Below are 14,937 nucleotides of genomic sequence, written 5' to 3' on the forward strand. Positions count from 1 at the left end.
TCTGGGCTCAGGATTAGAGAGTGCAGCAATCCATGGAAGACAATGATTTTTAGTTTCATCATCAGCTTTGCTGCAACCAAAGTTTGCTCTGTAATTTCAGGACTAACAGAAACCTGAAGCATCACTGACACAATTTTCTGTATGGAATGGGGCAGAAATTGTCACCAATTTTTGCATCAAGACTAAGTTTTCTGCTTAAGATATACATTACAATTTAAAAAGACATAAAAATGGATACTGAGTTTTGGAATAGCTTTTCTCCAAGGACTCATCAGCTTTGGGAAAAAGTGGGTGCTGCTTTGGTGATGTTCTCCAAAAAAAGAGATCACCTGTCATAACATCCCAAAGAGAATGGGATCCTCACTCATTCCCCTACTGAGCTGCCTTTCCTCACTGGTCACTTCTAGAAACCCATCACAGGGCCAGAAGGGCCTCTGACCCAACTCAGCACAGCCATTTTTAACCTGTGTTCTTAGTTTGATTTAAATACTTCACATGATGACTAAACTAACACACCTCCAGGGAATTTGTTTCAATGATCGGATAGCCTTGAGAGTCAACACTTAGCTCTAGCCTGAACTCGCCTACCTTTAATTTCCAGTCACTGGATCTCATGATGTTTTTCCTGCTACATTAATGAAGAATCTGTCCCCAGAGATTTTCTCTCAAATTACCAAGTCTCCCCTTAAGCTTGTCTGTGAGAAATCCCACTATCAGGCACTTTCTTTTGTAGTATTGTATGTCACTGTCACAAACCAGCTGTCCATCTTGCTTCTCAAGCTCTGGCAATTCATGCTGGCTGCAGATTACTGCCCCTCGCTCTCTGACCTTCTCTCCTAGAAGCAGAATTAGCAAAACTGGCAGCATATCTGCTTTAGAGATACTCTAGTTCACAAATTAATTATTAACTTGAATGACCATGAAATTCAGCATATGTTTATACTCTGAAGCGCTGGAAGATGAGAAACAGAGACAGAATCACAGAATTAACCAGGCTGGAAAAGGCCTTCAAGATCATCAAGTTCAACCTATCACCAAACACCATCTAATCAACTAAACTGTGGCACTAAGTGCCTCATCCAGTTTCTTAAACACTTCCAGGGACAGTGACTCCACCACCCCGGGCAGCCTATCCTAATGGCCAATCACTCTGTGAAGAATGTCTTCCTAACATCTAGCCTAAACTGCAAAATTGTTTTAGAATTATAGAATCATAGAATTGTTGGAGTTGGAGAGGACCTCAAAGCTCAGCCAGTTCCAACCGCCCTGCCATGGACAGGGACACCTCACACTAGATCAGGTTGCTCCGAGCCACATCCAGCCTGGCCTTAAAAACCTCCAGGGATGAGGCTTCCACCACCTCCCTGGGCAACCTCTGCCAGTGTCTCACCACCCTCATGGGGAATAACTTCTTCCTGACATCCAATCTGAATCTACCCATTTCTATTTTTTTTCCATTCCCCACAGTCCTATCATTCCCTGACACCCTAAAACTCCCTCACCCACACCATTTTCCCCTCAAACCCAGAGCACCTGGGCTCTGTTGGAGTCTCCTCCCACCCCAGGTGTGGCCACTTTGCCCTCCCCACCCACTCCCCTATTTAATCCCACCAGAAGAGCAGCAGCCCTAAGCTGAGCCCATCTGGGCTGAGGATCCTCCTCTTATCCCTGGTGAGTGCCCATGGTGCACACTGGGTGATGGTGGTGGTGACAACAAAGGCCGGGGGGCCTGGTGGCCCCCCGGCTGTTAGGACCAGGATTGATGACTACTCCAATACCATCCACGGGTGCTGTCTGGGGCTCCTCTGTGTGGTATCTTGGTTGCTGAGGGCCTTGCCCCTGGCTCTGGGATGGGTGCAGGGGTGGTGGTGGTGGAGCAGAGGAGCCCCATGATAGGATGCTAATTGCACTGCTTTTACCTGGAGGCCTCTGGAGTCTGCTCTCATCATTCAATCAACCTCTGCTTTTGTGCCTCATTTACAGACTATTTCTCCCCCCTCACTGCTTCTTTTCAGAAATAAGGAAGGAAAGGAGGGAAAGAAAGCAATAAAGCAGCTCTGGAAAATGTGTTCACTTATCAATCAGCTTTAAACAGGAAGCCTTCAGGAAGAGGGGCAGGTTGGAAATGGAGAATTACTTGTTGTGAATCACAAGACAAATGTCATAAAGCACAGACATGACAGGACTGCATCTTCTCCATTAGGGCTATGTATCATGGTGGTAAATGCAGAGGGAGGGGGGGAAAAAAGTTCAAGCTGGTTTGAAAATCCAGTCACCCTTCTCTACAGAAAGAATCACTGGGAAAGGGACATCATGAGAATTGAATCCCCATCCTTCCTACAGAATCTACCCATTTGGAAGAGACCTTCAAGATCATCTCATCCAACCCATCATCCAACACCACCTCATCAACTAAACCATAGCACCAAGCACCCCATCAAGTCTCCTCCTAAACACTTCCAATGATGGCAACTCCACCACCACCCGGGCAGCCCATTCCAATGGGCACTCACTCTCTCTTGTGGAGAACTTCTTCCTCACATCCAGCCTAAACCTCCCCTGTTGCAGCTTGAGACTGTGTCCTCTTGTTCTGGTACTGGCTGCCTGGGAGAAGAGACCAACCCCCTCCTGGTTACAACCTCCCTTCAGGGAGTTGTAGAGAGCAATAAGGTCTCCCCTGAGCCTCCTCTTCTCCAGGCTAAGCAGCCCCAGCTCCCTCAGCCTCAACATCTTTCCTTAACTGAGGGGCCCAGACCTGGACACGGGACTCAAGGTGTGGCCTAACCAGTGCTGTGTACAGGGCAGAATGAGTTCCCTGCTCCTGCTGGCCACACTATTTCTGATACAGGCCAGGATGCCATTGGCCTTTTTGGCTACCTAGGCACACTGCTGGCTCATGTTCAGCCAAGCAGAAAATACAACCATGTGCAGGGTGGCCACCTGCACGACACCTGTGCGTTGCCTTCTTTTTCTTTTCTCATGTGTAACTGCCTTTTTTCCTCCCCACACAATTGGACAAATTTAACCTTCTGAGCTTTGTACATATTTGCAAATATGATTAAGTAGGTCAGCATGTTTGGAAGTCCTTGGAGGTGGAAAGGATGAGAAGGAAACGCCCAATACTGCAATTGCTTAAGCCTCATTTCCTCAAAGAGATAAAAAGATTATTGTGCACAGCATGATCTAGCTAACCACCATCACATGATTTCTCCCTCTCAATTCACTACCTACTACTCTTACCAGCAGTATTTTTCTATGTTATTCCCAAACACTAGTACGCTGGCAAATATTTGACTAAAAACGTATGCCTTTGCTCAAAATATTTCAACCTGCTTACAACAAATTGCTTACATCTAGAAACTAGCTAGCTTTGTCTATTTAGTATCTGCAGCATCAACTTCATACAGTAGTTTTTGGTCAGAGGTCTGCTGCATTTATTGTGTTCGACTGCTTTTTTGAGATGCTCACCACACACTGCCATGCGGGTTGAGTTTTACTACACCTTGTTATCTTGGCCCAGAGTTACACTTTTTGTCAAACTCAAGGGCAATCTCAGTTCTGCTGCACTCCTACTTCTTTTTTTAAATGTTGCACGGGCAGATCAAAAGCTGCCCTTCCTCCTCTCGCCTTAGATGTTCAACTGAGCATGGAACTCTGGTTTGACACAAACGCTGCAGGGAGTTGGGCTGGGTCCCCCTGAGCAGCCCAGATTGGAATACCTCAGACACCTTCCCCTTAAAATGTCGTTTGGCTGCAGGCCCTCTTAATTCTTCACTTGGGGAGTGCTACAGGCACTGCACCAGAGTGTCGAGAGGCTGTGGAGTTTCCTATCTCTGGAGGCACTTCAAGCCCGCCCGGTCGCGTTCCTGGGTGGTTTACTCGAGGTCATCCTGCTCTCTCGGGAGGGTTGGACTAGAATCCTTTCCAGGATCCCTTCCCACCCGTACCATTCTGTGATTCTGCGTGATTGCCCACACCTCTTTGTCACCCCCTCAGACGCAAAGTGAGTTTTTTCTTTATTCATCTAAATGCACAACTCAGTTTTTACATTCCTTCCGGTTTAATTAAAGCACGAACACTGCTGGGCGAGGCGCGCCAGGTCACCGGGCGGGCCCGAATCTCGCTACTATGGGCCAGTGGGCGCAGCCCGCACCCCGCCTGCAGCGGTGGGAGCCTTTCGCGCACCTCTGCTCAGCCTTTCCTCCGCCCCCCCCCCCCCCCCCGCATTCCGCGAACCCGGCTTCTGAGCCGCGGAAGCCAGCACCGCAGGCCGCCAACAGCCGCCGGGCCCTGGGGCTCACAACAGGCCGGCTCCCGGCAGGGGCCGCGCAGACGCGCGGCGGCTGGAGCCACGTGACGGCGCGGGCGGCCGGGCGCGCTCCGCGGCGCGCATGCGCAGGAGGGCTGTTAGCTCCGCCGTTAGCGCCGGGGCTCTATGGGGAGAACATGGCTCCTTTCCCCGAGGAGGTGGATGTTTTCTCGGCTCCGCACTGGCGGATGAAGCAGCTCGTGGGGCTCTACTGCGACAAGGTAGAAGATGGCGGTGGCCGCTGCCCCGCTTCCCTGAGGCGGGAGGGAGGATTTCGGGAGTGCGTAGCTGTCAGCGCCCTGCGCCCCGGCGGCAACTTCTCCCCACTGCTGCCGGTCTCCCGGGCGCCCTGGCCCTCCCCGCCGCGCATAGCGGAGCTAGTGGTGCCGCCTTCCCCGTTGCTCCCTACGCGCTTCTCGGCGCTTGTAGGGTCGGGCCGGGACTCCTCTCGTTGCTCCTGCTTTAGCGGCTCTGCCGGGCTGCGCTCCGGCCCCCGGCGGGGTTCCAGCTCTTCTCAGCTCCGAGGAGCAGCTCTTCCCCGCGGGGACCACGCCTTGTCGCCTTCCCTCCCGCCGTGGGGAAGCGGGGTGCCGGACCGGCTAACCGGGGGATGAGCAGCGGGCGATCAGCCGCGCCGTGGCTCTCCGTGCCGGAGCAGCTGCTCCCCGGAGGGATCGTGGTGCCGAGGGGCGCGGCGGGGACACAGGCGGTCAGCCCCGTCGCTTCTCGTTAATTAATCGGTGACAGGCGAGACAGCTCGCTAGCAGTCTGCCAGCGGCTGTGTTTGCGTTTTTAGAGCAGCCTTTAATTGGTGAGTAGCTTAAACATACGCTGGGTAGGGCTTTTTCGTTTAAATGTATATATTTTACTAATGGAAAAAAAGTATTTTTTATTCTTGCGTCAGGGTAGTTAGCAATCCAGGTTGATGTGTCATCTGAAAGGCAAACTTTGCTGCAGCAGCTGTAAGTGTAAAGGAAGCATTTCAGGCAAGTACCTCAAAGCCAGCACTCGTACTGAAAGCAGTAGTGCCTCAGATCTCTGGGCATAAACGACTGTTTGGCTCACAGACATTCAAAGGGAGAGTGAAGTTACACGAGAGGCAGTATAGTAGTTTACTGATGCCAGTAGAATGGTCAGTCATCACTTTCTTCTTCCCCTTTTCCACATGCTGCCAAGTACTGTTCCTGGGAACCTCCTCAGTTTGTTAATGGGGTAAAGAAAATGTGAGTTAGCTAACTGACCAGCCTGAGGGGAGGAGGAGGTGAGACCTTCTGTAGTTTCACTTTGCCTTTTATCTGTGTGTTTGCAGTTTAACCTGTGGTGTCAGGAAAACTTGTAGTGTTTTAATAGAGCAGGTTTTAAATGAGGGGAAGTAACTGAGACTCCTCTCTCTCTGGCCCCCAGCAGCAGTATTAGCATATTGTTGACAGTAGCTAATCAAGTTTGAACTTTCAAATACTATAGCAGTTTGGATTTTGCTTCTAGAGGGACATTTCTGTTACTGCTATTGAGCCTCCCACAAAGTTTTGACCCAGTATACCGTGACTTGATAAAAGTAAAACTGCCTGAGCTGGGATGCTTTTGTTTTCCTGCGCATGCACAAATTTAACTAAAACTACCCTGTTTGAAATGATTGTAATCTCATTTTCTAAATATTTTTTATACAGGAGTTTGCTTACTTCCCTTTCCTTTTGAAGAAGTGCGGGCATGAATGAATGGCACTTGAAAGTATCCAATCTTGCGTCTTTTAACCTTGTTTCCGAACTTGGAGGCTGTGCCTCACCTATGACCTTTGCACTAGGGTGGTGCTAGCTTTGCATCAGAAAAAAATTAACTGTTTGACTTTCACTCTTGTCTGATTGAGATGCTGTAATTAGATAAGGCTGTAGTTCTGCTTGCCTAGCAATTAAAATCTCTAAAGCCGTGCTCTTCGTAAATTTAGTTTGTCCTTGAGGCATCTTCTTTTCAGGGGAGCGACTGTGATGTTACTGATGGGTAAAAGTGTATGTGGGTACCTACATCATCTTGTATCACAGAGTCATACGGTTTGTTTTGTTCTTCCAGTGCTTGATGTGAGACATAACAGTGAAATGGACATTTAAGGTGCTTGATGCATTAGGAGAGTTACCCTACCTTTTCAGCTGTTGATAGCAGACATCTCACCATGTTTACTACATTCTTAAATGACATTTTATATCTGCGTTGTGCACAGAGCCCTAGACTTGAATAATAACTTTGTGAGTTTCCTTGCTAGTTATCAAATCGATTGCCTACTCTGATGATGAACATATTCTTTAAGGCCTCAGAGGCTGTACCCCCGTGTAGGTAGTGGAGTACCACAGTAGACAGTCTTTACAGTTAAAATGCTTTTCCTAATGGCTGATGTCATCTTTGCTACAAATAGACCAGATTCTGTTTTCCCCTCTCTAGTGAATCTTTCTTCATTTTCGGTAAGATCTTGTGCCCTTTTTCAAATTGTAGCTGTGTCCTCCACCTTGGTTCTCCGTTTTCTAGCCTAAGCGAATTGATTCCTCCTACCTCTGCACGTGGGCTGTGCTTTCTGTACCTGGTTCTACTTGTTGCGCTGCTCTGTAAGAGTTTCAGCTGACTGCCACTGCCATGCCTTTCATCCTCCCATCAGCACTTGAAGTGACTCACAAGGGCTCAAAGCTGGCACAAAAAAATTTTTCTCAGGCTGGGTAGGTTTTTTGGTGTTGTAGTGTTTCCAGCAAGCACTGGTCAGATGAGTACTGAAGCCAGCATGAGGCAGAGGGTGGGACTGTGACAGCCAACAACTGGATTGGCTTAAGCTACTGTGAAACCTCACTCTAATGATGTCTGTTTTTCTGAAATCTTGTGTGCAGAATGGGACACTGCTGGTGTTGAGCAGATGTATCTTAGGTGTGGTGTTCTGCAATTTTAAATTTTTTTTTTTTTTTTAACAGCAGCATACTTGCTTTGTGATTCTCCATAGTCCTGTGCTTCTCTGAGCACTCTCTCAAAGTTTCCTTTCATGTTTGTCCTTAGGCTTCTGTCCTGTGTGGAGACACGTGCAGTTGTTCTAGTCAGCATGTCAGGGTCCAGTCTGGACTGTTTCTGCTGTCACGTTATGATCTTGATTCCTGAGCTGGACAATGCACCAGTCTAGTGTTACCAGCCTTGCTGCTTTCTCATCTGTGACTGAAAGGATCAGATCTGTCATGAGGCAGAATGAATTTCAGCTGATTGTGTACTGAAAATGCCGCTGTGGTTTGCAGGAAGCATTGGTAGCTGTGGCTGCGGAGCACTATTTGCAAGTGCTTAAGCTATCCAGAGGTTTTCTGTAGACTCTTACCAGTTTGCTGTAAGGCAGAACAGTGTCAAAAACCTTAGCGAAATCATGATCTGTAACATATATCGCCTTCCTCTTAAGCAGATTAGTTACCTTAGCAAAAATAAATCATTCTTTTTTGTAAACAAATCTGTCCAGGCTCACTTGTTACTTCAAGACCAGGGTAGCAGGCTCTGTTCTGCCGTTAAATTTTGTCTGGGCCTTCCTTGGAGACAGATGCTATTAGTGAATAGGATTCTGAATGCCCCGCTCTCTTGTGGACTTACTGCAGCCAAAGAATGTATTTTCTGTTATAGAACTACCCTGCAAATTTTGTCTGCATTGGGAAAAAGAAATAGGAAGAACAGTCGTTCTCTAAATGCTGTAATGCATTTACATTAGAGGCGACTGGTGACTTTTCATGTCTGCCTCTCAAAAAGTAGTGTAAGGCTTCCTATGGTGACTGAGTGGATCTAACAACTGGCTGCTGCTGGAAGGGTTAATTGTTGATGATGTCCTCTGTGCTTGTCTGGCCTCTTGATGAGCAGCTAGTTGATCTAGGGCACTGAAGCAAAAGGCGATTCAGTAAAACCGGCTCACAAAGAGGTCAGACAAGCTCCAGAACCAGGTTGGCTGCATGGAAGGGGGGAATAGGACTAACCATTGCAGAAGTAAACAGCTGCTTTGATAGCTCTGCTTCATTGTGAAACCTTTTCAGTGTTTGATAGAGAACAGCTAAGATCTTTCTTCTGTTTGCATGACTTCAATCTTCTGTGTTCTCACCTTTCTACAAAAGATCTCTGCAGTTATTTCTCGTGGTTTAATAATTACTTCGTCTAGTTCTTCCCGGAAATTTGGATCAATTTGTGTCATGTTCTGCTGATTTGAATGCATTGAACTTGTATAAATATTTAACTAGCATTTTTCTAGCCTACACTTCTGATACCCTGTTAAAAGTTGCCATAAGTATTTTTCCTAATTTCCTCATGAAGGCTTGAGCAAAGGCGGCATTTCATTTTACTGCTGTCATCTCTGCCTTTCCTGTTAAACAGCTGACTTAAAGTATTCCTTTTCTTATCTAAGTATATATAGACTTCTGTGTCTTCTGTCCTCCTGCTTTGAAGTCTAAATGCTGTTCTCTTCTACTTATCTGCAGTGATAAGTTCTTGGTTATTTTATTAGGATTCTTTTCAAAACTTCCATATAGCTTAGAAGTTCACTTCTTTATGTGCTAATAATGGTTTCTTTTGAGAACTTGATTTTTCTTTAACCCTTCTGTCTGTTTCAATAGTCTTCTATTACGCTTCAGTTGTTTCTCTTCCCTGAAAGCTTTGGCCTCTGTTGAAGAGAATTAATTGATTTCATGTGTTAAATTTGTGATGTTCTTACAATAAGGATATTGCAGATGAACCATTTTAGGAGTGAAAATTACTCCTGAATGGAGCTGAATTGATGTTGTAAAGCTTTGGGCAGGGAATACATGACCAATTATGAATACAATTTTTGTGGCAGCGAGGGGGACAGAAATCTGAAAAAAACATATGAATTATCTATGTTCTGACTTCTTGTTTCAAAGTCAAGTATTTTTTGCTCAATGTCTTTGAGAACAGAAAATTACTGTTCCATGAAGATAAATCTAATCTAATCAACAAACATTGCCAAAGCTTTAATTGTGGTTTTGAAATAATTTTTCAGCATTTCAGTACTCTGCCATTCATTTTCCACTGCTGCTTCAAACGTGTGTGAGTTGATTTGGGAGTCCATAGTATTTGGTATTAATGTTCTGTATGATTGAGCACTTACTTTCACCTGTGTTTAGAATGAATAAGCAGCTGCTTAGGATGCTTAGTGTTAATATATCCACAAACCATGGGTATGCAGGCAGAAGATGGAAGGAAATAAAACCTCCTCATTAGCATCCAGAGGTAGATGAGCAATTTTCTATTCATGCCTCTATGTCATCAGAGACTCTGCCAGTTGTCTTTCCATATACCTACTGGGAAATGGCAGCTTGGAATTAATTTTTCATGCAAAAGAATATTTTGAAGCTGAATCTGAAAGTGACAATGTGCTTTAAATACCTACATTTTTAAAGCAAACGTGTTGTAAGTAATGTGCCAGAGGAGGTCTGAAATAGGGGACAACAGTGATGAAACGTGTTTGGAGTTCAAGTGGGGCTCTTCAGACCTGCATAGCAATTTTGCATCATATTTTCAGGACACTTTTAGCTCCTTTTGCCACCTCAAAGCTTCTGTTTCTGTATTTTTTGTTTAGCAGAACACTTGTTTTCTTCTTGCGTATCATGTCCTTCACCCTTTTGTCTCTTTTGTGTTTATGAGAAAAACCTGGGTATTTACTTACACCACGGTAGTACCTTTTTTCCCCCATGTAGTTTCTTTGCACATACTTTTTTTTTCTTTTGAATTATAAGGAAAAAAAGTTTTCTGGACACCCTTTTGCATGTTGCTCTGCTCTTTTGTCCTCTCTTCCAGCTACTCTGGAGAGCAGTAATAAACCACCTTTTGCCTTTCTCTCCTTTAAGCAAGAGCAGTTTTTTCTCTCCTACTCTATGGTGCACACACACACGCAACCAAAAAACCACCAAACCTAAAACAAAACAGAAAACCCCAAAGAAACAACCAAACAAAAAACCCCACCAAAATACCCAAAACCAACCAAACAAGAGAATCTGAGGTCTTTGAAAAAGCTGTATGCTATAATTAGTGTGTATTGGTGTTCGTCCAGATTTTATGCAGCTTTCTCGAGCGCAAGTTGTAATTCTTGAGACACTTGGCTTTGTTTTTGCAGGTAGTGCCCAAGATGGATTGAGTGACAAATTTTTCCAGTGCTCACCTTTGATTGTGTTGCCAAATTGCAGTGAGGCTGGTGCAGGGGAGCAAAGACATTTTTTTCATGTTTATAGTCTGAGAGTTACCTCAGTGGGAGATAGGAGGGGAGCCTTGAGTGCTGTTATTTATTCTTGGGACTCTGAATGTGTTCCTCACAGAGGGCCAAATGCCAGCTCTTAGGAACCTCTTTCTTTGAGTGTATAAGACAGGAAGGAAGTTTTCTATGGCGTCTGAAATGTGCATGAGAAATGCTGTGGCAGATCCCTATGTAACAGCACCATTGCAAGTGTTCATTGTGCTTTCATTTGAGGCACTTGTCTTTTTTATAACTACTACTTTAATTAATATTTTGGTTCATCTCTGCAGACCTGGTGTTAGCCTGTGTCTCCTTGTCCCTGGTACACTTCTACTTGTGGAAACTGCATGGTGGATGAGGCTTAGCTGATTTTAGGTGGTGCTTTCTAAGCTGTGCTTCCCGCTCTTGTCCCTAGCAGGGTCTGATACTTGTAGCAGTTGCATCACTGAAAATCTTGCTGCAGTCAGTCCCACATGGTTATTTATACCTTTGTGAAAAGGCCTTCCTCTTTTGAAAACTGATCTACAGGTGTTCATTGGACAAAACTGACTGTATATGTGGTGCAAGGGAATGATACGAAAGATAGCAATAAAAATGAAAATGAAGCACTTTGTTTCTACCTCTGCTGTGCTCTTATGCTCAAGGTATCAGTTTAACCTTAGCCTTTCAAAACAGAGGGTACAAGATACTACCTGCTCTGTTGCCTGTGCTTTTTGAAAAAATAAAATAATTTTGTCTGCCTTAAACACTGTATTAACTGAAAGATTCTGCTTTGACTTTTGGGTGTTGGGTGAGGTGTTTGAGGTGTGTGCAGGGTTTTATAATTCTTTTGTTGATGTTGGTTTTGTTTTGTTTTTTCCCCATTTTGAAAGGCTATTTCAAGATCTTAGTTCAGATGCAAAATAACTGATGAGATTACATAGAGGACAGGATTTTATAGAGACAGACAGAAGGGCATTTGAAAGTTTTGAATTTCTGGTTGTGTTCTGCCAGATCCCGTCCTGCCTTACTAATTACTGTTATTTTGGGTTGACTTGGAGAAAAGAAAAGCACCCAGGGTAGAAAACCTGCGTTACTGCTCTGATATGAGACTTCAGTCACTGGACTAACTGGAGTGTGAAGTACCGTAGCTAATTCTCTCACCTTGCATGCCTCTACATAAAGAGACGCTGACAGGGCAGTCATCCTTTCTGCTAAACTATCTTGGCGCTATAGTTCTTCGTTGGGTACAATGTAAACAAATTATTGTTGTGGATTCCTTAGAAAGACATTGCATGTAAGTGGGTGTCACTGCAGGCTGGCTGTGCAGCTAATGCGCTGACGAGGTGAGAAAAGGAGCTCTCTACTCATGGCATCAGCACTCCGGATGGGTTCATCTTGCAGCTGCAGAATTGCTAGAGCGTATTCCAGGGAAGTGGTAGGAATGTACAGCTGGAAGCAGCAGCAGCAGGGCTGCTGGCTGTGTTCTCCTCCCTCCCCACCCCTCATTTGGAGCAGATTAGGTATACGATGAATTCGCGTGCTCTTGGTGTTCACACAGGCACACCTCCTGTGGTCTTTGTCCCTCCATTTTCTTGCTCATAAAACGGAGATAATGTCTGCAGAGTCCAAGTTCCTGTCCTTTGAATTTTAGTGCTATTGCTTGTACAAAGTGCTAATACATGAAAGTGTGTGAAATGAGTGAAAAGTTGTAGCTGACTCATAAGCACGTGTTGCTGGTTTTTTTTTTTTTTTTTTTTTTTTAAATTTTCTTCCCTCTCCCCCTGGTGCTGTTCTGTTCTAAAGATGATTGTGGGTTTTGGTGGTTTAATTTTTTAATTATTGTTGTTTGTTGTGGTGTGTGCTGAGGTTTGGTTTGGTTTTTAATAAGTGGTCTGCAGCCCCCTAATGAAAAGGATTTTGCTACTCCTTAAAATGAATTAAAAATCTGTTAACTAGTGGTAGAAATCTAGAGGAAATTTTTAGGGTTGTTGGTGGCTCAGAAGTTAGAGGTGCTGATCGGGAAACTGAATACAGCAGTTTGTGAATTTGTAGCTGCTTTTGAACTTGTTTAACCTGAATTATTTAATTACAAATTTTGTAGTCTTTGAGCAAAGAAGTGTTTCCTTTCCTCTTCCAATTTCTCACACTTCTGTTGTTATCCAGCTTGTAGTTGGGAGTAGAGAGATACTCCTAGCTGGGAAAGTTAGCACACAGCACAGACTGAAGTTACTGTTGTGCTGGCCTGGTGAAAGTACTACTTTTTCTTTATTCGTGTTTACTACTTCCCCCTTGTTAATAGGATGCTTATGTATTTTTAAGGAAGAAGCAAACTTTTCTCTTCATTACATACATTTTTTGGCATACCTATTATGAAATAGCTGCTTCAACTTTCTGTAAACTAGTATTTCTAGAAAATTAATTTTCTTCTTATAGGACGACAATTTTCCATGTTGACATAGATGTAAAACACTTCCAGCAAACAAATAATGCGGTATTTTGTTCAGTGGTTTAATTGACATGAACTCGTGCTTGAGCTTCCTTACTTATTCACGTGATTTTGGATAGAAATATCTGTCTTGAACTGACAGAAAGTTTCAGAAATATGTTTATGTGTGTGTATATATGTGTCTGTGTGTGTACATAATTTTTTTTCTCTCATGGAAGCACAAAAACCACAAAGGAGATGCAAGAGCTAAATGGAGATTTACTCTTCTAGGCATCATGAACATGAAGCACTTTATAAATAGCAATTGCTGTTAATCCTGCTGGTACTGCCATATTGCTTTTAAAGCACAAAGAATGAAATAATATCTCACAGTAAGGAAGGCTGTTTGTTTTATACGTCTCTCTTGATCATGTTAATGGCTCTGTAGTACAATGGAGCTGGGCACTTGCCTAAAATTGATATATAATTGTCTGAGGTACTAAGATATATTTTTCTCAGTTATAGCTATTCTCTTATTGCAGAACTCAATGTTTTGAAGATGTCCATTAAGTGGTTTCTTCATTTAAGATTACTATTCTTTCCTGCAGAGGAAGGATGGAAATACTTGGATTAATAGCAATGAACTTCTACTTCTTAATAATCCTGCAACTAGTTTACACATTGCTTTCAACTACAATGAAAAATCATTATTTCAGATTATTTCAGTCTTGATTTTTAGTATTGTCTGCTACAGACTCCCTAAATTGACCAGTTAAGTGTGAAGAACTTTAGAACAAAAGTTTAGGGTTGGAATGGCTGTCTCCTTGTTACTGGGAATAGACTTGGTACCTTCTGTGACCTTGACCTTGTGCTGTACTTCACTGCTGGAACCACAGTGGCCCTTGGATTATTGAGGTGCCTCCCCTTGTTAACATGTTGTGTGGGGTTTTTTTATTTGGGTGGTTTTTTTATTATGATAAGAGTTTAATAAAGTTCATAGTGACTTTTAACAGGTCCCGGCCGCTTCTCTAGTATGCTCGCGTCAGCCAAGTATCTCTGAAGTGTTTCAGACTTTGCAGTGGCGTTGACTGTTGTTTAGCGTGTTGCTCAGGTTGTGTGGATTATGTATAGTTCTTCAATTCTGGGAGGCACCAGCCCTGTTTCTCTTGTGGTGCTACTCCTCCACTAGAGATTGAATTCCAAATACAAAAACCAGTTGTGCTATAATTTAGAGTTCTTTAAGTGTAGTATCTTGAAGTTCGGAAAGCTCCTGAGTATGTCTAAGCGCTGTGACAATTGTATTGTAAACTGCTCAGGGATCACACAGGCACAGTGCTTTATTTTTGATCAGTCAGCAAATACCCTTAATACAATCCGTTTCCTCCCCCTTGCCTTCTCTTGGGATTCTCTGTCAGGTTATGGAGGATGGTGGTTTACTTTTTGTGCTCATAAACCCCAGCACTAGGTTTCCTTCTGTGGAGCTGGTGAAAAGTGGACCTTGGAGTGGAGCAGCTCCTATCTGTTAATAGTCTTGGTCCCCTGTCAGAAGACTTCATCAGTCCTGGTAATGAAATTAGAGATATGACTGAGTGACTTTGTTGCTAGGCTACCTAGGCTACCTGTCCTCTGCAAAGCCAGGTTTCCTCAGCTTCAGGTGACCTTTTTAATATAGCAGTTGCTGATTCCAGTACTGTCATTAAACTTCAATATCCTCTCCATAGTTTTTAATCTTTTCGATTATCTGCTGGAAGCCTGAGTAGCAGAGGTGAGCATTTCATGTTGCAGTGGCTTCTATGACAGGGCATATATAATGGGAATTCTTGCCTTGCATGCATAAATGGATTCTTTATTCCTGTTCAATGGATGATAACAGGTAGGCTCAGCAGAAGTTAGACTCCTGGAAAGATTTTGAGCCAGGAGGATGAGAAAATGCTGTTTTCTATGAGAACCAATTTTGTGACAACAGCAAGTTTTGTGTGATCTTTC

General features: G+C 44.1%; 1 protein-coding gene across 3 annotated transcripts in view; it reads left to right on the forward strand.

The window, feature by feature from the left end:
* Window positions 1–4,369: 4,369 nt before the first annotated feature.
* The window catches only part of FBXL5 (F-box and leucine rich repeat protein 5), a 35,328-nt gene continuing 24,760 nt past the window's right edge, over window positions 4,370–14,937 (forward strand). For 2 of the 3 annotated variants that reach the window (XM_009910429.2, XM_054172165.1), the window contains exon 1: window positions 4,370–4,530. In XM_009910429.2, coding sequence (XP_009908731.2) covers window positions 4,447–4,530 — 84 coding nt within the window. In that variant the 5' untranslated portion in view covers window positions 4,370–4,446. Of the gene's footprint in view, window positions 4,531–5,489; window positions 5,571–14,937 lie in introns of those variants that run through there. The other variant, XM_054172166.1, reaches the window with a different exon arrangement.

This window comes from Dryobates pubescens, chromosome 23 (assembly GCF_014839835.1).
Source record: "Dryobates pubescens isolate bDryPub1 chromosome 23, bDryPub1.pri, whole genome shotgun sequence".
Taxonomy (NCBI): domain Eukaryota; kingdom Metazoa; phylum Chordata; class Aves; order Piciformes; family Picidae; genus Dryobates; species Dryobates pubescens.